Source organism: Protopterus annectens, chromosome 12.part0 (genome assembly GCF_019279795.1).
Source record: "Protopterus annectens isolate FY-2018-M chromosome 12.part0, PAN1.0, whole genome shotgun sequence".
Lineage (NCBI taxonomy): Eukaryota > Metazoa > Chordata > Ceratodontiformes > Protopteridae > Protopterus > Protopterus annectens.
Window position 1 is genome coordinate 165265177 of NC_056746.1, and position 24432 is coordinate 165289608.

Sequence of the window (24432 nt, forward strand, 5' to 3'; positions counted from 1 at the left end):
CTGTTTTGAATGTTGGAAACCTACACCCAGAACAGCAGTGCATCTTACCTTCATGCTGTTAGGGCAAAGTTGTATCTGGTGAACTGGTTACTGAATTAAGACTTGTGTACCCTTTTCTTTTATATTTATCCTACTGGATATCAGTGGTTTGACTAAAGAGACCAGCTGCCTGGCAGTCATCATATTTATTTTTTTATTTACATTTGTTAACCGGGAGAGTCTGACTGGACACATGTCCGTTTTCAGCGGTGGCCCGGGGAGAAAAGCTCCACATTAAGTATTATTTGCATTATACAGTTAAAAAAACATAGCATTTAAATATAGACATTACATTTATCGACATGGGACAGTGAATTAGAACCCAAGACTGTAGCCCTTCTCCCTCACATACCTGGATGGTACAGTGGTTGGCTCTAAAGATTGATTCCCACACTTTCACATATTAAAAAGCATAACTTAGCAGTTTTCCCCACTCTTTTGTATTTCTGACCTAGTCTGCTTTTTCAGTGTATACCATACTAAAGTTGCATGAAATCTCTTGATATTTCATAAAAAACTGTCGACCTTGCTACTACATCACAGTGCTCATCATAGCTGAAAGCATTTTATTACCAAAAACAAACACAGCAAGGTACCTGTAGCTGTTCTATGCTATTCATAAACAAATGAACAAGCACAGGAATCTGTCTAGTTTCAACCTCACCACCATGAGTGTTGTGGAAAAAAAAAAAAACAGAGAAACTTGTGGTCTTAAAACTTAGTTGAGGAGCTCAGTCACAATTTTGTTTGTGTCTTTCAGTCTTAGGGGTCGCCACAGCGGAACTCCGGTCCGCTAATGATTAGCAGTAGATTTTTTACGTGCCAAGTTTGCTAGCCCTGACGCACAAAGCTCAGTCACAATAATTTCCAAAAATCATGAAACCCAGGTAGTGTTCCAAAGCAACAAGCCTTTATTTGTCACAGACAAGTGATCCTCAGTAACAAAAAAAAAAAAAATCACAAATATTTTCACAATGTTAAACATATCAGTTTTTATATACTTAGAAGTAGGTGTGGAAAATGTATGTATTGTTTAATTTTAAACCAGCCTATTCTTGGCAAACAATATAAACAAGGCCGTAAAAGTGTATTTTAGAACAGCAAGTACCCACCCCCACACACTACTACTGATTAGATCAAAACTAAATCCTAGTTAAAGGAAACACTAGCTATCTATCTGCAACCCACATTCATGGGTTTAAAGATTTTTGGAAATGACTGTCACTGAGCTCATCAATGAAGTTTTAAGACCACTAGTTTCCCCGTTTTTTATTTATTTTTGTTCTTTGTTATTCCATGCCCACTAAGGTCATAAAGCTATTCAGCCTTAAAATTTACAACACTGATTTCCTGGGGCCATTAACATTTTAAACCTTTTATAGTCTGAAGATAAGTAAACCTGATAACTCCTGAGAGGAACTTCACTGAGCTGAGCTTTTGTAAGCCAAGAACAACAACCATGCAGCTGACTCAGGAAAGGAAGATAAGAGGGAAACTCTACAAAATATCAGTTTTTTTTAAAAGATTTAAGATAGGTTTGTTATTTTTTTATCCTTTTTCAAGAACTTTTCACAGATGGCATAACACCTACCTAGGAAGCACATATTTAAAGGGTCACTGCAAAAAGTCACTAAAATTTTTACTGAGGATTCTCAAACATGACAGTATTTCTCACTACTGCCATTTTTAAAAGAATGGGATTGCACCACAACATCAGAGAGTACAGAGTTATAATCTTATCAGCTGCAGGGTCCCCTTCGAATGGTCGACATTTCACAATGTCGACATTCATATGGCCGAGACCATATGATCGACATTTGAAATGTCGACCATGGGGAGCCGGCATCTCCCTACAATGCGGAATGGAAAGATTTCCACTTCTGCACTGCAGTGCGATCACGGAGTTGATATATTTAAGTTCCGGGGGGGCGAAGCCTGCTAGCAGCATTAAGGTAAGTTTTGTTTTTTAGGTTCTACTTGTATGGTTGACATTTCAAATGTCGATCATATGGTCTTGGCGATATGAATTTCGACATTGTGAAATGTCAACCATATTAAGCAGACTTCAGCTGCAACCTCAGCATTATAGACAAGATATAGCTTCCTAAAAAAAAAAAAACAAGAACATGTCAGTATGCCTTCCCCATTAGGCATTAACAGAGTTACCACCTGTCCCTCTTTATGTACAACAGTCCCTATTTGGTGTCCTGGGGGAAAAAACATGAAAAATGGCAAGTATCCAGAATTTTTTTGAGGAAAATAAATATTTTTAACTTCCCCTAACTGTTGCGTAAAGCTGTTCTATATTAAACAGTACAAACAACTGGAATTTTTGTTTTTATTTTTGTAAAAAAAATAAATAAATAAGTCCAGTCCTTTACCCTAGTTTTGAGCATGGTTTGTACTCAAAATTTCGTGCTACTGTAAAAAAAGTCCCACTTTGGATTTCTGAAAAGGTGGCAACCCTAGAAATACAAGATTACAAAAACATTAAAATTACTAACAAATACGGGCAGGTTTATGTTGCGTAAGGAGTTTATGGTAAGATAAAAACCCAATGTTCCTTTTCGTGGTATTTGTTAATTAACCCTGCACGCTGAAACATCGATTTACATATCACTTTGCTGACTGCAAATCTGCTTAGACGCTACAGAGTTTTTTTTCAAACTCCTTTTTAATAAAGTTACTTAACAGAAAGGTGCATCATACAGTGGATATAAAAAGTATACACACCCCTGTTAAAATGCCAGTTTTTTTGTGATATAAAAAAATGAGACCACGATAAATCATTTCAAAACTTTTTCCACCTTTAATGTGACCTATAACCTGTACAAATTCAATTGAAAAACAAACAAATCAGTTAGGGGGTAAAATATAAAAAAATAAAAAACGTACAATAAGCTGGTTGCATAAGTTTGCACACCCTTAAACTAATATGTTGCTGAAGCACCTTTTGATTTAGTTACAGCATTCAATCTTCTTGGGTATACACCTGCCATCAATTAAAGACACTACGATTAACCCCAAATAAAGTTCGGCTGTCTTAGTAAGATTTTCCTGACATTTACTCAGTTGCCTGCTACAGAAAAAGCCATGGTTCGCAGAGAGCTTACAAGGCATTAAAGGGATCTCATTGTTGAAAGGTATCAGTCAGGAGAAGGGTACAAACAAATTTCCCCAGCATTGACTATACCATGGAACACAGTGAAGACAGTCATCAACAGGAGAGAAAATATGGGACAACAGTGACGTTGCAAAGAATTGGATGTCCCTCCAAAATTGATGAAAAGACAAGACGAAAACTGGTCAGGGAGGTTGCCAAGAGACCTACAGCAACAGTGAAGGAGCTGCAGGAATTTCTGTCCAGTACTGGTTGTGTGCTACACGTGACAACAATCTATAGAATTCTCCATATGTCTGGGCTATGGGGTAGGGTTGCAAGATGGAAGCCTTTTCTTGCACAGAAAAACATCCATGCCTGGCTAAAATTTGCAAAACAATACATCAAGTCTCCCAAAAGCATGTGGGAAAATGTGTTATGATCTGATGAGACCAAGGCTGAACTTTTTGGCCACAATTTCAAAAGGTACGTTTGGCACAAAAACAACACTTCGCATCACCAAAAGAATACCATCCTCACAGTGAAGCACTGTGGTGGCAGTATCATGCTTTGGGGTTGCTTTTTCTTCAGCTGGAACTGGGGCTTTAGTCAAGGAGGAGGGAATTATGAACAGTTCCAAATACCATTCACGTTTAGCCCAAAACCTTCAGGCATCTTTTAGAAAGATGAAGAGGAATTTCACCTTTCAACATGACAATTATCCCAAATATACATCCAAATCAACAAAAGAATGGCTTCACCAGAAGAATATTAAAGTTTTGGAATGGCCCAGCCAGAGCCCAGACCTAAATACAATAGAAAATCTGTAGGGTGACCTGAAGAGGGCTGTGCACAAGAGATGCCCTCGCAATCTGACAGATTTAGAGCACTTCTGCAAGGAAAAGTGGGCAAATAAATATTGCCAAGTCAAGATGTGCCATGCTGATAGACCCCTAACCAAGAAGACTGAATGCTGTAATTAAATCAAAAGGTGCTTCAACAACGTATTAGTTTAAGGGTGTGCACACTTATGCAAACAGCTTATTGTACGTTTTTTATTTTTTATATTTTTTCCCCTAACAGATTTGTTTGTTTTTCAACTGGATTGTGCAGGTTATAGGTCACATTAATGGTGGGAAAAGTTTTAAATGATTTATTGCGGTCTCATTTTTTTTATCACAAAAAACAGGCATTTTAACAGGGGTGTGTAAACTTTTTATACCCACTGTACTTCTGAACTTCTTGGCTCAAGAAATCTGGGCAAAGCCAAAACAAAATGGGGGAGTAGGACAGAAGCCTAAAAATAGTGGGGCAGACTTTAAATATTACTCTTAGAAGCTTAGAAAGTTGCTAAAATAGTATGTTTTGCATTTGTATACATTTTCTGATGGATAGTGATTTGCCAGAAAACCCCAATTTTTATGTGGAACACACCAAAAATAAGAGGCAAATATCTAGACTGTTGAGAGGTAGGAGGTGCAGTTAAATCTGTAACTGTGTTTTTTGTTTGCATAGCTGTACTGTACTAAAAGCAGAAGTGTGGAATGTGACCAGTTACACATCATTTAAAATGTGACTCACCTTCCAAATGCTCCAAATTATGCGGAGTGCTCCACATTTAAGGCACACTGTACACCAAGTTCTGCATTAAGAGTGTTGGCTTTGCACGTTCTGATTGGCTCATATACCACAAAAATAGCCAATGGGCATACAGGTAATATGAGCCAATCAGAGGTCAACTACGGATGCAATGCAAGCCAACCAGCAGAAACAGAAAAATTAATAATCAGTGGGCTACAGTTTTCCCATAACTGAGATGACTTTAAAAAAAGGTATTGCGGGAAGCGCTTTACTTTTCTTTGTAGATTTAACTTTACTCTAAAATTCATTTGTGAAGAAGGCAACAACTTTTTCTTTAGTTTCATAGTATAGTACTAGGCTATCTGCCCTGGGGCATTTGTAAACCTAGCCATAATGATGTGGCTTTTGTCACCCCATGAGATGGTACAAAAAATGTACAGAATTTAGAATACTGTGCCTCTGTCTAGTAGTGACACAATGAAGGTCCCCTTATATAATAGGATTAGTTTACTGTGCCCCTGTCTAGCAGTGACACAGATGTGACCCCTGGGGTAAACTTACGATCTCCCATCCACTCATCAAGATTTCTCTTGAAGAGAGTCAGTGAGGGGCTCTGCCTAATACAAATTGGGATCTTGTTCCAAAGCATGGGAATCCTCTGGGTTATGAATCTATCCCTCCAGCATGTCCTATTCATACTTGTGCCGAGGTTTAAGTCTTTAGCTCTCGTGGTCCTGATGGATTTGGATTTTTTGAGGTGGAGCATGTCCATCAGATCCTGATTGGACATGGCCTTGTACGTCAGGCAGAGATCACCTCTGAGCAGGCGGTATGCTACTGAATAGAGCTGAAGTTTCTTTAGTCTGGCAGAAAAAGACATATGTTGGAGACCCTTGATCCTCTTGGTGAGGTACTTTTGTGGTCTCTCCAGCTGTTGCAAATGCCGGGTGAGGTACATACCAAATGGGGCATTGTACTCAATCATGGGTCTGATGAGGGAGGAATATAGGGGTACAATGACATCCTTGGATCTGGATGTGAATCCCTTCATGATGAGGTGTGCAAGGTAGAATGTTTTTCTAACCACTTTGGCAACGTGTGTGTCAAATGAGAGGTCGCTGTCGACTTGGGTCCCTAGGTCTCTGATTACTTTTTCCGTACTCAGTGGGTTGCTGTCTATGTGATAATTTGTGGGTACTTTGTTTTTCCCAAAGGGGAGGACTATACATTTTTTGGCATTTAGTTTAAGGCCATGACTCCGGCACCAGTTGTCCGTTTCTGTGAGGCCTTTTTGTAGGATGTATGTGTCTGCTGGTGTATCGACTATGGCGCCTAGTTTGCAGTCATCTGCGAACTTTGTCAGCCCAGCCCTCCCATGTTTGCTTTAACATCTGAGAAATAAATGCCGAACAAGAGGGGTCCTAGGACAGATCCCTGTGGGACACCACTTGTGACTGGCTTTGAGTCTGACATTGCTCCAGCGATTTTAACTTTATGGGTTCTGTCCTTTAGCCAGTTTGCAACCCATCTAGTGACATAAGGGTTTACTTTTAAGCTGTTGAGCTTATCTATGATGCCTGAGTGGGGTATTGTGTCAAAGGCCTTAGCCAAGTCCAGGTATGCTGTATGGACTGCTTTGCCCTCATCAATGGCTCTAGTGACTGTTTTGAAAAAGTCAACCAGGTTTAAAAGGCAGGATCTGCCCTTTACAAAGCCGAACTGGGTGGGGTCAAGTGTCTGTAGGTCCCCTATGTCTCTGTTTATGAGTTCCATAATGATTCTTTCCATAGCTTTGCAGACCAGGCTGGTTAAGCTTATGGGGCGGTAGTTTCCAGGGTCTGTAGAGGCACCCCCCTTGTGGAGTGGGACCACTGTTGCTGTACGCCAGTGTTCAGGTACATATCCCGAAGTAAGGCTAAGGTTAAATAGCATTTTTATGTGTGGGTTTAGCTCCTCTTGGAGTTCACGACAATGAAGGTCCCCTTATATAATAGGATTAGTTTACTGTGCCCCTGTCTAGCAGTGACACAGATGTGACCCCTGGGGTAAACTTACGATCTCCCATCCACTCATCAAGATTTCTCTTGAAGAGAGTCAGTGAGGGGCTCTGCCTAATACAAATTGGGATCTTGTTCCAAAGCATGGGAAGCCTCTGGGTTATGAATCTATCCCTCCAGCATGTCCTATTCATACTTGTGCCGAGGTTTAAGTCTTTAGCTCTCGTGGTCCTGATGGATTTGGATTTTTTGAGGTGGAGCATGTCCATCAGATCCTGATTGGACATGGCCTTGTACGTCAGGCAGAGATCACCTCTGAGCAGGCGGTATGCTACTGAATAGAGCTGAAGTTTCTTTAGTCTAGCAGAAAAAGACATATGTTGGAGACCCTTGATCCTCTTGGTGAGGTACTTTTGTGGTCTCTCCAGCTGTTGCAAATGCCGGGTGAGGTACATACCAAATGGGGCATTGTACTCAATCATGGGTCTGATGAGGGAGGAATATAGGGGTACAATGACATCCTTGGATCTGGATGTGAATCCCTTCATGATGAGGTGTGCAAGGTAGAATGTTTTTTTAACCACTTTGGCAACGTGTGTGTCAAATGAGAGGTCGCTGTCGACTTGGGTCCCTAGGTCTCTGATTACTTTTTCCGTACTCAGTGGGTTGCTGTCTATGTGATAATTTGTGGGTACTTTGTTTTTCCCAAAGGGATGACTATACATTTTTGGCATTTAGTTTAAGGCCGTGACTCCGGCACCAGTTGTCCGTTTCTGTGAGGCCTTTTTGTAGGATGTATGTGTCTGCTGGTGTATCGACTATGGCGCCTAGTTTGCAGTCATCTGCGAACTTTGTCAGCCACAGCCCTCCCATGTTTGCTTTAACATCTGAGAAATAAATGCCGAACAAGAGGGGTCCTAGGACAGATCCCTGTGGGACACCACTTGTGACTGGCTTTGAGTCTGACATTGCTCCAGCGATTTTAACTTTATGGGTTCTGTCCTTTAGCCAGTTTGCAACCCATCTAGTGACATAAGGGTTTACTTTTAAGCTGTTGAGCTTATCTATGATGCCTGAGTGGGGTATTGTGTCAAGGCCTTAGCCAAGTCCAGGTATGCTGTATGGACTGCTTTGCCCTCAACAGTGGCTCTAGTGGCTGTTTCGCAAAAGTCAACCAGGTTTAAAAGGCAGGATCTGCCCTTTACAAAGCCGAACTGGGTGGGGTCAAGTGTTTGTAGGTCCCCTATGTCTCTGTTTATGAGTTCCATAATGATTCTTTCCATAGCTTTGCAGACCAGGCTGGTTAAGCTTATGGGGCGGTAGTTTCCAGGGTCTGTAGAGGCACCCCCCTTGTGGAGTGGGACCACTGTTGCTGTACGCCAGTGTTCAGGTACATATCCCAAAGTAAGGCTAAGGTTAAATAGCATTTTTATGTGTGGGTTTAGCTCCTCTTGGAGTTCACGTAACACGCAACCCGTGATACCGTCAGGTCACATTTATGCTGTGTTTTTTGCTTTGTTTAGGGCGGTTCTCACTTGGACATCTGAGATGACAGGGAGATTACATTCAGCTGGGATAAGTATTTCTTCTTTTGGGGGTGAGGGAGGGGAGAAATTTGCACTGAACCTGTCAGCCAGAATGTTAGCAATATCTGTGGGTTCAGTGTATTTTTTGTTGTTGTGAACCAACTCTGGGCATATCTGAGGGTTTCCGCCCAGGTTTCTAACATAGCTGAAGAAGGCATTGTGGTTATCTTTAGTGTCCTTAGCGATTTTTCTCTCAAAGTTGGCCTTGGATGTTTTTATGAGAGAACGTAGTTTTCTGCTAATGTTGATCAGAGATGTCTTCCCTTCATGAGATTTTGCTCTGACGTGCAGTAGCTTCCTTCTTTTGTTATACAATTTGTTTATGGCTGAGGTCCACCAGACAGGATGCTTACCTTTGGTGGAGAGGGACTTGGATTTATTTGGGATTGCATGATCCATGCATTCTTGGAGCTGTCCATAGAAAGCATTTGCAAAGGACTCGGCATTGTGGGATGTGGTATCCACTGGCACGGTGGGCTTAAAGGATACCATCTCAGTCTTAAGAAGAGTGAAGTCTGCTTTTGAGAAGTTTTTCACTGTGGTCTTTTGTGCTGGGAGTGGAGGTGGGATATGTATATCCAGGGTGATTAATCTGTGGTCAGATCTCACTAGTGAGGGGTATACTTCAGGTGTGGAGCATTTTGTCCCCATGTTTGTGATGATCAGGTCTAGTATATTATCTCCCCTAGTGGGAGAGGTGACTAGTTGTTCCAGTGCATTTGAATTTATGGATTCCAGGAACCTTTGGGCTAGGGTATTAGGGCTAGAATAATGTACCCAATCTATGTTTGGGTAGTTGAAGTCTCCCAGTATGATGGTATTTTGTGATATATTCATATCCTCCAATGTCTTCAGGAAGGCTGAGTGGGGTTCTTGAGATTGGGAGGGTGGTCTGTAACATGCTACCAGTTGTATAGCAGTTTTGCCTATGGTTAGTTGCACCTGTATGGTCTCTGATGAGGGCAGTAATATTAGAATTCAGGAGGTTCCTGACATGGTTGGATTAGCTTGGTGGCCAGCAAACCTTTTGGGACTGCAGCAGTTCAACTTCAAACTGCAAGCAAGGATATTAAGATCATGGAACAGAAAAGATCGGTGGAGAGTGAAGACTAAAGGACAGTGTGCAAGCCACTACTCACAAACTGATCTGTGATTTTTTTCCTACGGTGAGGCATATCTTTTGGTGATATATCTTTGGCTACAGATAAGTGCCCAATTGTTAGTCCAGGTTTAGCTAGAGCAGTGGCTAAACAGTAGGCAAACTTTTGTAGATTTTTATAGTTTCTGTTGTAGAGAATAGGAGAATTCTCTGCTTTACATGGGGGGGGGGGGCATAGGCAATGTCTGGCAGCTTAACTTTTTTTTTAGCAAGATAGGGAAATTCTAGCATTTTTTTATGTTTGCATTATCTATAGGAGGCAGTACAGCTTACTTTTAACTTCATAGAAGTTTACATAATAAAAAATGTTATTGTGCTGATAGCACGATTCAGTATTATTAGTCTTTTGTGTATTTTAAATTATTAATACTATAGAGAAAAGGGAATTCTCTGCTGTGCAAGAGGGGGGGGGATTCCGGCACTTTAAGTGTTTTATGGTAACAGGGCTGCAGCTCCAGCTCTCCTTCCCCACTGGCAAAAATTAGTTACTTTATACCTGCAAGTAATTTTATGCATCAATATGATTCAGTATTATTCACTGTGAATATATGTCAAAATTGTTTTTTAACACTGATTATGTGACTGACCCTTTCAATGCAGAACTTCAGGAACATGGATCATAGGAAGTTACTAGGCTATCGACTCAGGGGCAATTACAAACCTAGCCATTTCATCCCAATGTAATACCGCAAACACTCTAGTCAACACCCAGGATTGTATTTAGTAATGAATGCCCATGTCCAGGAGGGCTGTGGTTACTATCCCCAGTAAGAATTTACAGTGCCCCATCCACTCATCCAGGTTCCTCTTGAACAGTGTCACACAGGTGCTCTGCTTCATATGAATTGGCAGCCTATTCAAAAGATGTGGAAGTTGCTGGGAAACAAATCTCTCCCTTCAGCACATCCTATTCAAGTTGCAGGCTATAGTTAGGTCCCTAGAACACGTAGCTCTAGTCTAGTTTGATTTATGGATGCACAGCAAATTGATTAGGTTTGGGTTGGAGATTTCTTGGGGGAAGCCTGGCTTCAGAGCAGTCTATACGATACGGAGTAAAATGTCAGGGACTTTAGTCGGTCTGTGTAAAGCCATGTGCTGGAGTCCCTTGATCTTCTTATACAGAAACCTCTGAGTTCTCTCCAGTTGCTGCAGAACATTTTAAAAATCAAAATGAGGAATATACTTTACAAAGACGTACTTGAGATGTATCATTTAATAAATCATGTGAAATTTAACTTCTCACTGGAAAAAGTGTACAGGTTTAGTTTTGTGCAGAGGTGCTTTTGCTTTCTAATTTTAAGTTCATAGGTAGGTACTAGGCTGTCAGCCCTGGGGGGGTATACAAGCCTAACCGAAAAGGTTCCCTGGCTTTCACCACCCAAGAAAATTATTTTCCTGTGCCCCTGTTGAGCAGTGCCGCAGAAGTGATCCCCGGGGTGAATTTTGTCGAGTAGTGCCACGGAACTGATCCCCGGGGTGAATTTTCTATTTCCCATCCAGTTGTCAAGATTTTTCTTAAAGAAGGCCAATGAGGAGCTTTGCTTGACATGAATGGGTAGTTTGTTCCAGAGTATGGGAAGTCTCTGGGACAGGAATCTATCTCTCCAACATGTTCTGTTTATTGGGGTGACAAGGTTTAGGTCCCTGGAGCGTGTGGTAGAGAGAGATCGGGATTTCTTTAAATGTAGCATGTCCAACAGCTCTGGGTTTGACATAGCTTTGTATGTTAGGCAGAGATCGCCTCTAAGTAGACGATATGCGATAGAGCAGAGCTGGAGTTTTTTAAGACAGTCTGCATATGGAATCTGTTTGAGGCCGGTAATCCTCTTAGTGAGGTATTTCTATGACCTTTCTAATTGTTGTAGGTGTCTTGTGAGATACATGCCAGACAGGTCATTGTACTCTATAATGGGTCTGATGAGGGATGAGTAAAGAGAAACAACCTCCTTTTTTCTAGAGGAGAACCCTTTTGTGATGAGGTGTGCCACGTAGAAGAATTTCCTGACTACTCTGGCGATGTGGTTATCAAAGAAGAGACTACTTTCCTCCTGTGTCCCAAGGTCTCATCACACTTTCGGTGTTTAGTGAGCTACTGCCTATGTGGTAGTTCATAGGTAGTGAGTTTTTCCCAAAGGTGATGACAATGCACTTCTTGGTATTGAGCTTGAGGCCGTGACTTTTACACCAAGCATCTGTCTCTGTGAGGCCCTTTTGTAGAATGTCTACATCATTAGGTGATTCTATTATGGCTCCCAGTTTGCAGTCATCTGCGAACTTTGTTAGCCGAAGACCTTTTGTGTTGGCCTGCACTTCAGAGAAGTAGCTGCCGAACAGGAGAAGACCCAGGGCCGAACCCTGTGGTACTCCATTCGTCATTGGTCTGAAGTCGGACTTGGAGTCGGCTACTTTTGCTGTGTGGGTTCTGTCAGTGAGCCAGTTGGCCACCCATCTTGTGACGCAGGGATTTATGCCCAATTTAGTGAGTTTATCTAAAATTCCAGAGTTGGGGATGGTATTAAAAAGCATTGGTGAGGTCAAGATAGGCTGTGTGCACTATCTTTCCCTCGTCTATGGCTCTGGTGACTGCTTCAAAGAAGTCAATCAGGTTTAGTAAACATGATCTACTAAAGTGGATGATTTGTCACAGATTACATACTTACTGTGGTAATGTTTTCGCTGATTATACAATACATTTTCTGAATCTGTTACGCTTTTTTTATAGAAGAATTCCCCATGTATACAGTGTTAATTTTCTTACTTACTGATTTTGCTTGAAGAACTTCAGCCTAGCACCAATGGTGCGTTTTCACACAGTGCGAAAATAGGGTGTTACACATTTTGCCTATTTGTCACACATTGTCAGGGTATGTGTTCTACAGTGAGTGACTAACCTTTTACCTTAAGAAATATGGGCAAAGTGAAAACTTCACACATTAGAAACAACTTGTATTTTTTTATATAATATTAAATAAGAAAGTCTAAAGAACAAGAAGGTCTGAATCAATAAGTGAAATGTCCAATAAACAATATATATTGACTGTAATCCATCCCGTTTTTCTGAAGAAAAAAAATCCCCAATGTATGATAAATTAAGTAAAACTTGACAGGTGAATGTTTTGCCCAGAGAAGGGAAACTGTTTTACATTAAAAATACTTGTATTTTTAAGTTAACAAGTCGATAGAGCAAGAAGTTCTAAATTAAGTTTTGTACAGTAAAAGAGTACTACTCTAATGATTATTAGTGGTATATACTGACTGTAATCCACTTTTTCTCCAAAACATTTTCAACTGTAGAATAAAGGAAGCAAAACTTGGCAGGTGTGTGTTCTGCACTGAATGAAGCACATTTCAGAAGCACTCTGGTGACTGTCGAGCAAATAGGAAGGACAGTGCTGAAGAAGGCTTTTAAGTACATATTTAAGAGCGAGCGTACCAAGCGCCATTATACCTGTTGCCACTGCGGAAGCCTCCCCACTGTTTACACTCGACACGTGACATCCTTCAGTCCCCGCATTCTTCTGGACAGCAGCTGCTTGACTAGCACAGTTCTTGTATCTTGTTGCCTTCCTCGCTGTCTTATTTGTCTGAGCATAAAGAGAAGCCATTACACTTAGGAATTCTCCTTATTCTTCCACGGCGCCACATACATTTGCCATAACTACTATTATTTCCTCATCAGTATTATAACTCGGAAGAAAGCATTTGGAGTGTCATTCCTTATAATTAGCTAACATAATCCAGACTTTAAATAAACAGTTATAATGTTGAAAAAACAACACACTTCTTTTACTGTGAGATCATTTTAAAAACGTTAACACAGCGTAAAGCATTATCCCAAAACATACAAGGAAAACAACGTGTTACACCAGCACGTGCTGTTTAGAAGTGGTTGTGTAGCACGTCAGTTCCGGGGACTGACTGGAATCAAAATGGCGTTATTTGTCTGAGTTGTGGGATATCTTTACTCAGTTTTGTTTCTCAATTTTCAACCGTTCTTTTGACACTGTTGAGCAGCATGCACGCATAAAATACCAGGAGAGTAACATACTGGGGTATGGTTGTTTATACCAAGCAGTTTTGTGTTAGTTATGCTTTTGTACATATGTTTTAAATCACTTTTTTTTGTAGCTGTCAAAATTATGAATTAACTATGCTTGCAAGTATAGTCCTAAAGGTTGGAGATTTAAGTGATTATAATCTTATAAGTTGTACTTTTTGTTATTTTGGGTGATACAAAATTGTGATGTTTATGGGTTACACCCCCCTCCCGTTTTAAGTTTGCTTGTAATTTATGCTGTGTTAACTGTGTGCTCAGCATTTTCTTTAGTTTGGTTAAAAAAAAAAGTAATAACACATACACTAATCGGGGGATTTTCTCAAATAGATATTTGATATTCCGCCTTGTCCAGTATATTTTTCTGATACTGACATTTTGTTAAATTGATAAAAGGCTGGGAGCAGTTTGAATTCATGTAAGCTAGGCTGGACTTTTAACTTGTTAGGTTTGTGGTGTGTGGTGTCTGTTAAAAAATGCACATTTTGGAAGTTCTTGAGTGACTACAGAGAGAGAATGGAAACCCACAAATGGCTGTGGGAGGATGAAAAGAGAGCCGCTATTTCCAGGTGTGCTTCTTGGAGTGAAGTCTCCGTTCTTAAGATTGCAACCCCCACTACGATGTATGACTCCTCTTTGTTTTCAAATACCCTCGTGTTACAAGAAAGCAGTCCCCATGCCCAATCTAGTCATTTATACGGTTTTTAAACCATACTGTTCTTGTTTGATTTTACTGAGCTTTTTACTTCCTTTCTAGTTAGTGATCAAATTACATCATGTTTAGCCAACGTGCTATGCATTGTGTACACATTTTGAATAAGAAATGCTTAGAAGTATGCACGAACTCTTAAATACTATGTTGGACATGTGCTTTTTACTGAATTAGTTGTCAAGTGGTGTAGATTTGTCCTTGTTTAATTTTGGTTTACTTGAGACTGATTCTTATTTTTGCTGGTAGTGTATGCTGTTGGTATGTGGAATTCTTTTCTCTCATCTCTCACAATGTTGTTGGTGTATTTTGTATTTGTTTATGTTTGGCAAAGCGACTAAAGAGTGCCATTGTATATTTTTGTTTACCTGAGTAGATGTGTGCATTTACACAAACATACATAAATATGTTATGTACTCAAACACATTTTAAGCAAAAGAAGTATCAAATCCTAATACATTCAGTGTAATTACACTGTACGCACACTGCACACAACTGCCACACATCTAAATTTTAAAATGACTGGAGATTTCAAAACAGTGGTAACAAATTTTCTAAGCTAAAAAATGGCACTAAATTGTAGTCTTGGCACATTTTAAAGACAAACCGTTTTGTGGCGGATAAGCACCTTGTGTTGTTTTACTGGATGTGGGCATCATATCATTAAAATTTAGTTATACTAACTCCAGGCTGGCACAACAGTTGGTAAAACTCTAATCAAATTGTTCTGATATCTGCATACACACAAAGACTAGTTTTGACTAAATGGTGAGCTGACTAAGCAAAATGTTAAACCACCGCTTCAATCAACAATGTTTCTGGCTCCTGTTTGTGTGTATTCATATAGAGTACATTTAATAATAGAAAAAAATCAAAATATTGAAACCTACAAATGATAAACTCAAAATACTGAACCTACTTAATGCAGGGATGCAGAGAGAGACTTATAGTTCCCCCCCCCCCCCCCGCACCCCACACAACCCTTGCAAATTATATGTACCACCTCCAGGATCATACAACAGTGGGGAAATAAATTTCTATTCTCAGTATTTTGAGTTTTCAGTATTTGAGTTGCAATGTACAAAGTTTTTGATGAAAATAACTGTATTGCATTTATATATATATAATATATATATAATTTCTTATTCAAAATGTGTACACATTTTGAGTTTAAAAAAAAAAAAAAAAAAAAAAAAAATTTCATCTGCTTTTACTGTACTTGTGTTTTTACCTACTTCTTTTTACTTTTGCATCATCTTAAAATACTCAATTGTATTTATTACTGCTTGGTGTAACTCATTCTAAGCCTTTTGGTTTAAACACTTGGGCTTCGGACCAGTTAGTTGTTTTGCACTGAGAGGTTTGTGGTCTGCACTGTTGTGGCAGAACAGGTAGCTTACATCCTTCTAGGTTGAGAACTGCTGATTGAGGGCTCAGTGTCTGTTATTCTAAAAGTGTATTAATTCTGGTTTAAGCACTTGGGCTTTCAAGCCAGTTATTTTACATTAAGAGGGTTCGTGGTCTGCACTCTTGTGGGAGGAGAGGCTGAACTCTGCCCTTCTGAGCTGGGAATTTCTGGTTGAAGGCTTATAGTGCATGCATATCTGAACTGTTTCTTACTGAAGTTGGTGCCTTGTTTGCTGTGGCATAGACTGGATTCGGGCCTGCTGGATCTAGCTTTGTTTGTGTAACTTGAGCACTAATCCAGACATTCTCTAAAGTATTCAATGGTATTTATTACTGCTTGGTTGTAACTTGATTAAAGTGTAGCTATCATTCAAGTCTTTTGGATTAAGCACTTGGGCTTCAGACCAGTTGTTTTACATTAGGAAGGTTTGTGGCAAGCACTGTGGTGGCAGGACAGGTAGCTTTCATCCTTCTAAGTTGGGAACTGCTGATTGAGAGCCCAGTGTCCAAGTGTATTAGTTCTGGTTTAGGCACTTGGGCTTCAGGCCAGTTATTTTACATTAAGAAGGTTCGTGGACTGCACTCTTGTGGGAGAAGAGGCTGGACTCTGCCCTTCTGAGCTGGGAATTTTCTGGTTAAAGGTTTATAGTGCCTGAATATTTGAACTGTATCTTACTGAAATTGGTTCACCTTGTTTGCTCTAGCATAGACTAGATCCAGGCCTACTGAATCTAGCTTTGTTTATATACTTGTTGTTTGGTTGCTTGTTATTTCCCTGGAAGCTAATTCACCTAATACAACTTCTCAGCTTCTGTGGATCACTAGTGATATCTGCATTGCTTACTGTACTTATTTCCTTGTTTCACTTGAAAGAAAGTTACTGTTTGTCGTTTTTGCATTTAGTTACTTGTATCACATTGCACTCAAGTTACCTGGCACTTGCTCACTAAAGCAATTATATAAGTCAGCACTAAAAATTAAAAGCACTACACCCTCACTCCCCACTGGCCCTTGTTTTCAATTAAGGATTTCCCAATATTATTCTAGCATGTCCAAAGGTCAGTTGTCAATCTCCTCTCCGGTCCAGCTGGTGAATCTGGGAATCTTGAGGCAATGTTATAACTGCCTCATGTACACAGACAACCCTCTCCTCCTCCCACATAACACAAATACTTGCGAGAGATGCAGCTATTTAGCCAAACTGGAGGCTGAGCTCTCTCAACTCAGGACTGGCAAGACCAGACAGGAGGAGAAGGCAACTACACACACCACAAAACCAGCCTCACATAATGCTACCACTCCACTGAATCAAACACATAAACACACAAAGACATACTCGGAGGCTCTGAGTAAAAATTTACCTAAACAGCAGAGGCCTCCAAAGCAGACACCCAAACAACTGCTACCTCAAGACACCCCACAAGCAACACATAAACCACAAAAGCAGTGTGCAAAGCAGTCACAGCCCTTAAGGCCAAATACAACACCAAACATACTTGTCATAGGTGACTCCATAGTCAGACACACTGACGTCCCACTCACCAGGCTGAACAAGGAGAGGGTCACAGTAAGCTGCCTATCGGGCGCTAGAATCCGCCACATAACACAAGCACTCGGGTCACTCCACAGCAAGTACAAATATGACACAGTCATTGTCCATGCTGGTGTGAACGACCTGAGACGTACCTCCCTGGACTGCATGAAAAGAGACATAGAGGAGCTCTTTGATTATGTAGCCCAGGCAGGTATGACCCTAACCCTGTGCAGTATCCTTCCTTCACCAAGACTGATGCCACAATATAGAGACAAGATGATCAGCTTTAACAATTGGCTTAATGTCTGGTGTCATTCAAAGGGGATCCAGTGTCTGTCTGCCTGGGATGACATGCTTGACAAGCCACGCTGCTTCGCAAGGGACGGCTTGCACCTGTCACCCCTGGGATTCCGGATATTGGCTAAGGCTCTTGCCACCCCACATAGTGCCTTTTTAGGCAAGGCTCAAATTCTAAACCTACCACCCTAGAAAACAAAAATGGGAAGAAATTGAGGGTAATGCTGCTCAATGCCAGAAGTCTAAATCTCAAAATGCACGCACTCGAGGCCCTTCTCAGTATGGAGAACATCGATGTCTGTGCTGTAACTGAAACCTGGTTCAAGGCTCCTGAGAGCACCCCGGCACTATTAGGTTTTACCTCATATCATGCGTTCCGGCCCCAAAACCCGGACCACTCCCCAAAAGGAGGGGGTGTATCCATATTCATAAAGGATACTCACACCTCCAGGTTGGTGGCAACGCATGAAGCTTCTGAAACCATCCAGGTGCAACTAACAATAGGCAAAACTGCTCTACAAATTGTAGCATGCTACAGGCCACCCTCTCAAACTCAGGAACCCCACACAGCCTTCCTGAAGACACTGGAGGGTATAAATGTATCTCCAAACACCATCATATTGGGTGACTTCAACTACCCGAATATAGACTGGGAACATTACTCAAGCCCTAACTTTCTAGCCCAACGGTTCCTGGAGTTCATAAATTCAAATGCCATGGAACAGCTAGTCACTGTTCCCACGAGAGGAGAAAATATACTAGATCTCATTGTCACAAACATGGGGACAAAATGCTCCACACCGAAGTATATCCCTCATTGGTGAGATCTGATCATAAACTAATCTCACTGGAAATCCACATCCCGCCCCACCCCAAACAAAAAGGACCATAGTGAAGAACTTCTCTAAAGTAAACTTCACACTACTCAAGACTGGTGTGGTATCCTTCAAGGCCCCTGAGTCAGAGGAAACCACAACCCAAGCTGGAAGCCCTTACAAATGCCTTCTATGAACACCTCCAGGACTGCATGGATCAGGCAATCCCAAATAAAACCAAGACTCTTTCCACAAAGGGCAAACGTCCAGTCTGGTGGACCCCAGCCATTAACAAACTTTACAATAAGAGGAGAAAGCTATTACATGATAGAACAAAATCCATAAAAGGGAAGTCACCCCTGATCATTATTAGTAAAAAATACGAGCACTCATAAAATCAACTAAGGCCAATTTTGAGAGAAAAATTGCCATGGATTCAAAGGACAATCATAAGGCCTTTTTCAGCTATGTTAGGAACCTGGGTGGAAACTCACAGATATGCTCAGAATTAGTCCAAAATGATACAAAAATCACTGAACCCACAGACATTGCCAACATACTGGCAGACAGGTTCAGTGCAAACTTCACCCCTCTCCCCTAAAGGAGAGATAACTATCCCAGCCGAGTGTAGCCTCCCGGACATCTCAAATGCGCAGGTGAAAGCTGCTCTCTAAAGCTAAAAACACAGCATCAATGGGACCGGATGGTGTCCCCGGCTGTGTGCTACACGAGCTAAATGAGGAATTAAACCCGCACATAAGGCAGCTGTTTAATCTCAGCCTTACCACAGGATACGTGCCCAAGGAGTGGCGTGACGGCAACTGTGGTCCCACTCCACAAAGGTGGCGCCTCACGGACCCTGGTAATTACCGCCCCATAAGCTTAACAAGTCTAGTCTGCAAAGCTATGGAGAGGATCATAATGGAGCTCATAAACAAAGATATAGGGACTTGCAGACATTGGACCTGACCCAGTTTGGCTTTGTCAAGGGAAGATCATGCCTTTTGAACTTGGTCGACTTCTTGAAATAGTCACCAAGGCCATTGATGAGGAAAGGCAGTCCATACAGCCTACCTTGACCTTGCAAAGGCTTTCGACACAATACCCCACTCGGGTATTGTTGAAAAACTTACCAGCTTAAATGTAAACCCATATGTCACAAGATGGGTTGCAAACTGGCTTAAGGACAGAACCCACAGGGTTAGAGTTGCTGGCGCTGTGTCAGACTCCAAGCCGGTCACAAGTGGTGTCCCACAGGGCTCGGTCCTTGGCCCCTATTGTTTGGCATCTACTTCTCAGAAGTACAGGCCAACATGGGAGGACTTTGGCTGACAAAGTTTGCAGATGACTGCAAACTGGGCGCCATAGTGGAAAGTGCATCGGACACTGATATCCTTCAGAAGGGACTCACGGAAACAGATAGCTGGTGCCAGAGCCATGGCCTGAAGTTAAACGCCAAAAATGTATAGTCATACCCTTCGGGAAAAACAAGGTAACCCCAAGCTACCATATAGGTGGCAATCCACTAAGCACAGAAGAGGTTATCAGGGACCTGGGGACCCAGGTTGACAGTGGCCTTTCTTTTGACACTCACATTGCTAAAGTGGTTAGAAAGACCTTCTACATTGCCCACCTGATCATGAAGGGATTCACATCCAGATCTAGTGAGGTCATTGTTCCCCTGTACTCTTCACTTATCAGACCAATGATCGAGTACAATGCCCCATTCGGGATGTATCTCACCCGACATCTGCAGCAATTGGAGAGACCCCAAAAGTTCCTCACCAAAAGGATAAAGGGACTCCAAAATCTGTCATATGCTGCCAGATTGAAGAAACTCCAGCTCTATTCAGTCGCATACCGCCTGCTCAGAGGTGACATGTGCCTGACATACAAGGCCATGTCCAACCCGGAATTAATGGACATGCTCCACCTCAAAAATCCAAATCCACCAAAACCACTAGAGCAAGCGACTTAAACCTTAGCACGGATATAAATAGGACGTGCTGGAGGGATAGATTTATCACTCAGAGACTCCCTATGCTGTGGAATAAAATCCCGGTCCATGTGAGGCAGAGCACCTCGCTGACTCTGTTCAAGAGAAATCTAGACCTGTGGATGGGAGATCGAGGTTTACCCCGGAATCATCTCTGGGTCACTGCTGGACAGAGGCACAACAAACTAATGGGCACAGTATTTTTCATATAAGGGGTGGCGTAAGCCACAATAATTTGGGCTAGGCTTATAAATGCCTTAGGGCAGATAGCCTAGTATAAACCTATGAACCTATATATATATATATATATATATATATATATATATATATATATATATATATATATATATATATATATATATATATATATATAGATTATATATATATATATAGATATAATGTGTGTGTATATCTATAAAATACACACACGTGAGTGTATATGGTTCCAGTTTATGATCTCGAAATACTGAAATCTCAAATTTCAGTATCTCAAGACTGTAAAGTCGAACGCTTGAAATCCTGAAACTGCGAAACACAAAATTGCGAACATATAAACGCACCGTACACCACACAACACATACACTACAACAAACAAAAACACATCAACAAATCTGCACTACATATAAGCAGGGGAGCAAGCCCCCCTGCACCCACCCTACGTATATATAGTAACTCTGAGATTGCACCAAACAGAAAAAAGACAGCATACTCACCACTAGACACTCTACAGTACCCACACACATACTCATCACAAATACAGTACCCACACACATACTCATCACAAATAGGTTCATAGGTAGGTACTAGCCTATTGGCCCTGGGGCCTATACAAGCCCAGCCAAAAAGGTACCCTGGCTTTTGCCACCCAAGAAAATGATTTCCTGTGCCACTGTCGAGCAGAGCCACAGAGGTGCTCTCTGGGGTGAATTTCTTATTTCCCATCCAATCATCAAGATTTTTCTTGAAGAGTGCTAATGAGGAGCTTTGTTTGATATAGATAGGTAGTTTATTCCAGAGTATGGGAAGTCTCTGAGACAGTAATCTAGCCCTCCGGCATGTTCTGTTTATTGTGGTGACAAGGTTTAGGTCCCTAGAGCGTGTAGCTCGGAGGGATTGAGATTTCTTTAAGTGGAGCATGTCCAACAGCTCTGGGTTTGACATAGCTTTGTATGTTAGGCAGAGGTCACCTCTGAGTAGCCGATATGCAACGGAGTAAAGCTGGAGTTTTTTGAGACTGTCTACGTAGGGCATCTGTTTGAGGCTGGTAATCCTCTTTGTGAGGTATTTCTACAGCCTTTCCAGTTGTTGTAGATGTCTTGTGAGGTACATACCAAAAGGGGCGTTTTGCTCTATAATGGGTCTAATGAGTAGAGGGGAACAATGACCTCTTTTTTTTTCTGGATGAGAGAACTTTTGTGATGAGGTGTGTCACATAGAAGGATTTCCTGACTACTGTGGCGATGTGATTATCAAAGGAGAGACTACTTTCCACCTGTGTCCCAAGGTCTCTTATCACACTTCGGTGTTAAGTATACTACCGCCTATGTTGTAGTTCATGGGTGCAGAGTTTTGACCAAAGGGGATGACAGTGCACCTTTTGTTATTGAGCGCCATGGCTTTGACACCTGCCTCAGTGAGGCCCTTTTGTAGGATGTCCACATCGTTAGGAGTTTCGATTGTGGCTCCTAGTTTGCAGTAATCTGTGAACTTCGTTAGCCAAAGACCTTCTGTGTTAGCCTGTACTTCAGAGAAGTAGATACCAAACAGGAGAGGACCCAGGACTGAACCCCGTGGTACTCCACTTGTCACTGGTCTGAAGTCAGATTTGGAATCTGCTACTTTCACAGTGTGGGTTCTGTCAGTGAGCCAGTTGGCAACCCATCTTGTGACATTGGGATTTATACCTAGTTTATGAGTTTATCTATAATTCCAGAGTGGGGGACGGTGTCGAAAGCCTTGGCAAGATCTAGATAGGCTGTGTGAACTACTTTACCCTTGGCTATGGCTCTGGTGACTGCTTCAAAGAAGTCTATCAGGTTTAGGAGACATGATCTGCCTTTTACAAACCCAAACTGGGTGGGGTCCAGAGTTTGGAGATTACCAATGTCTTTGTTTATAAGTTCCATGATGGTATGTTCCATGGCCTTGCAGACCAGGCTCATCAGGCTAATGGGGCGGTAGTTCCTGAGGTCCGTGGTGACTTCCCCTCCTTGTGGAGTGGGATAACCATTGCTGTGTGCCATTCAGCAGGCACAAAGCCTGAGGTGAGGCTATGATTGAACATGGTACTTAAGTGGGGTACCAGTTTGTTCTGTAGTCCCATAGATGCTGTGTTCATGGCTTTGGAGAATGTGTTTTTTACCTGTGCAGCCGTGATTACAGGAACTTTGCATTCTTCTGGTATAGAGATGGGCTCTTTGCTGTGTTCTTGGCTTTGGAGAGTGTGGTTTTTACCTGTGCAGCCGTGATTACAGGAACTTTGCATTCTTCCGGTATAGAGATGGGTTCTTTTGGGGGTTGAGAGGGGGATAAAGTTAGCCTGTCTGCCAGGATGTTGGCAATGTCAGTTGGGTCTGTATATTTAGTGCTATTGTGCTGCAACTCAGAGCAGATCTGAGTGTTGCCATTGAGATTCTTGACATAGCTATAGAATGCTTTGTGGTTGTCTTTAGAATCCGTGGCAATTTTGTTTTCGTAACTAGCTTTGGAGGATTTCATCAGGGATCTCAGCGTCTTACTGAGGCTGACCAGGGAGCTCCTGCACTCATGGGGTTTTACTCTCTTTTGCAACAGTTTCTTCCTTCTGTTGTACAGTTTGTTTATGGCAGGGGGCCACCAGATTGACTTTATTTTTTTGGAGGATAGCGTCTTGGTTCTGTTTGGGATAGCATGATCCATGCACTCATGTAAGTGCTTATAAAGTGGAATTGTGTAGGATTCAGTAGTCATAACTGTATTGTCCATCTGCATGGGTGTCGTGAAGTTCACCACTTCTGTCTTAAGCATGAAGTTGGCTTTGGAGAATTTTTTTACCATGGTTTCCTTAATGGGGGTGGGGGGGGTGGGAGCAGGAAATATTCAAACACCACCACTTTCAACACTTAAAACTTTCATACTTTTACCTGCCTACCCTAACCCACACACACAACTTCCAATCACACTCACACTCAAACAAATACCTAAACCCCTAACAAAGTACTCTCTTACCTTACATACCAGCCAAATCCACACACTAAACTGTACATGCTGCACAGACTACATCCCACAACAAGTATCAGAACACCATAACCGTGAATTTGACATTTCTGGATTCGCGGTTATGGAGTTTCGCAGTTTTAAAAATTTGACTTTATGGTCTTGAGGTACTGAAATTCGAAATTTCAGTATTTTTAGATTATAAAGTGGAACCGTGTGTGTGTGTGTGTGTGTGTGTGTATATATATATATATATATATATATATATATATATATATATATATATATATATATATATGTGCATATGAATACATATATACTTATACATACATGTATCTCTCCTTCACTCCAACCCTTGCCTCTTCCTGTGCATCGTAAAATGTTTCCATGTCATCCATCTATGGCAATTCGCAAAAAGCTTTACAACACAGGGAGGTAGGGTTACCCAAGTTGCCCAGCCTGCAGCTGATCCATCTGTGACCAAACATGGCAGTACTGCCACTACTGGCCCTGTACTAGCTGCACCCTTGGGTAGCACTTCCCTGTCAGCTGGTGCTGGGGTACCCTCTGGGAGTATTGGCAGAGGTGGGGATGCTATCACCCACCAGGATATGCCAGAGTTAATAGGAAATTACTAATCTATTGGCCGGAGGCCCTTACAAGCCTAGACAAGAATTTAGCCCATGTTTTGACAAGTCAGCATCTGAAGCCCTTGTCCAGGGACAGAGGTGGAATCCTAGGGGGTATATTTTGTGTTCCCCCCATTAGTTATCTAGGTTGCACTTTAAAAGGGTTAATGAGATACTCTGCTTGGCATGGAGAAGGGAGTCTGTTTCTCAGAAGGGGGGAGTCTCTGGGACACAAATCTATCCCACCAACAAGTCCTATTGATCTCTCAGACCAGGTTGAGGTCACATGCATGGGTTACTGGGGTGGAGCTTGACGTGCGGATATGCAGCAGTC

At 41.7% G+C, this 24432-nt stretch overlaps 2 protein-coding genes across 10 annotated transcripts in view; one reads left to right on the forward strand and one right to left on the reverse strand.

Moving 5' to 3' along the window:
* The window catches only part of NTHL1 (nth like DNA glycosylase 1), a 492998-nt gene extending 479686 nt beyond the window's left edge, over positions 1 to 13312 (reverse strand). For 4 of the 5 annotated variants that reach the window (XM_044089196.1, XM_044089192.1, XM_044089195.1 and 1 more), the window contains exon 1: positions 12896 to 13312. In XM_044089196.1, the coding sequence (XP_043945131.1) occupies positions 12896 to 13067 (172 nt within the window). In that variant the 5' untranslated portion in view covers positions 13068 to 13312. The remainder of the gene's footprint in view (positions 1 to 12895) is intronic. The other variant, XM_044089193.1, reaches the window with a different exon arrangement.
* A 62-nt stretch (positions 13313 to 13374) lies between these two features.
* TSC2 (TSC complex subunit 2) overlaps positions 13375 to 24432 on the forward strand; it is a 3048576-nt gene continuing 3037518 nt past the window's right edge. For 4 of the 5 annotated variants that reach the window (XM_044089186.1, XM_044089187.1, XM_044089190.1 and 1 more), the window contains exon 1: positions 13375 to 13514. The gene's annotated coding sequence lies outside the window, so the exon portion shown is untranslated. The remainder of the gene's footprint in view (positions 13515 to 24432) is intronic. The other variant, XM_044089188.1, reaches the window with a different exon arrangement.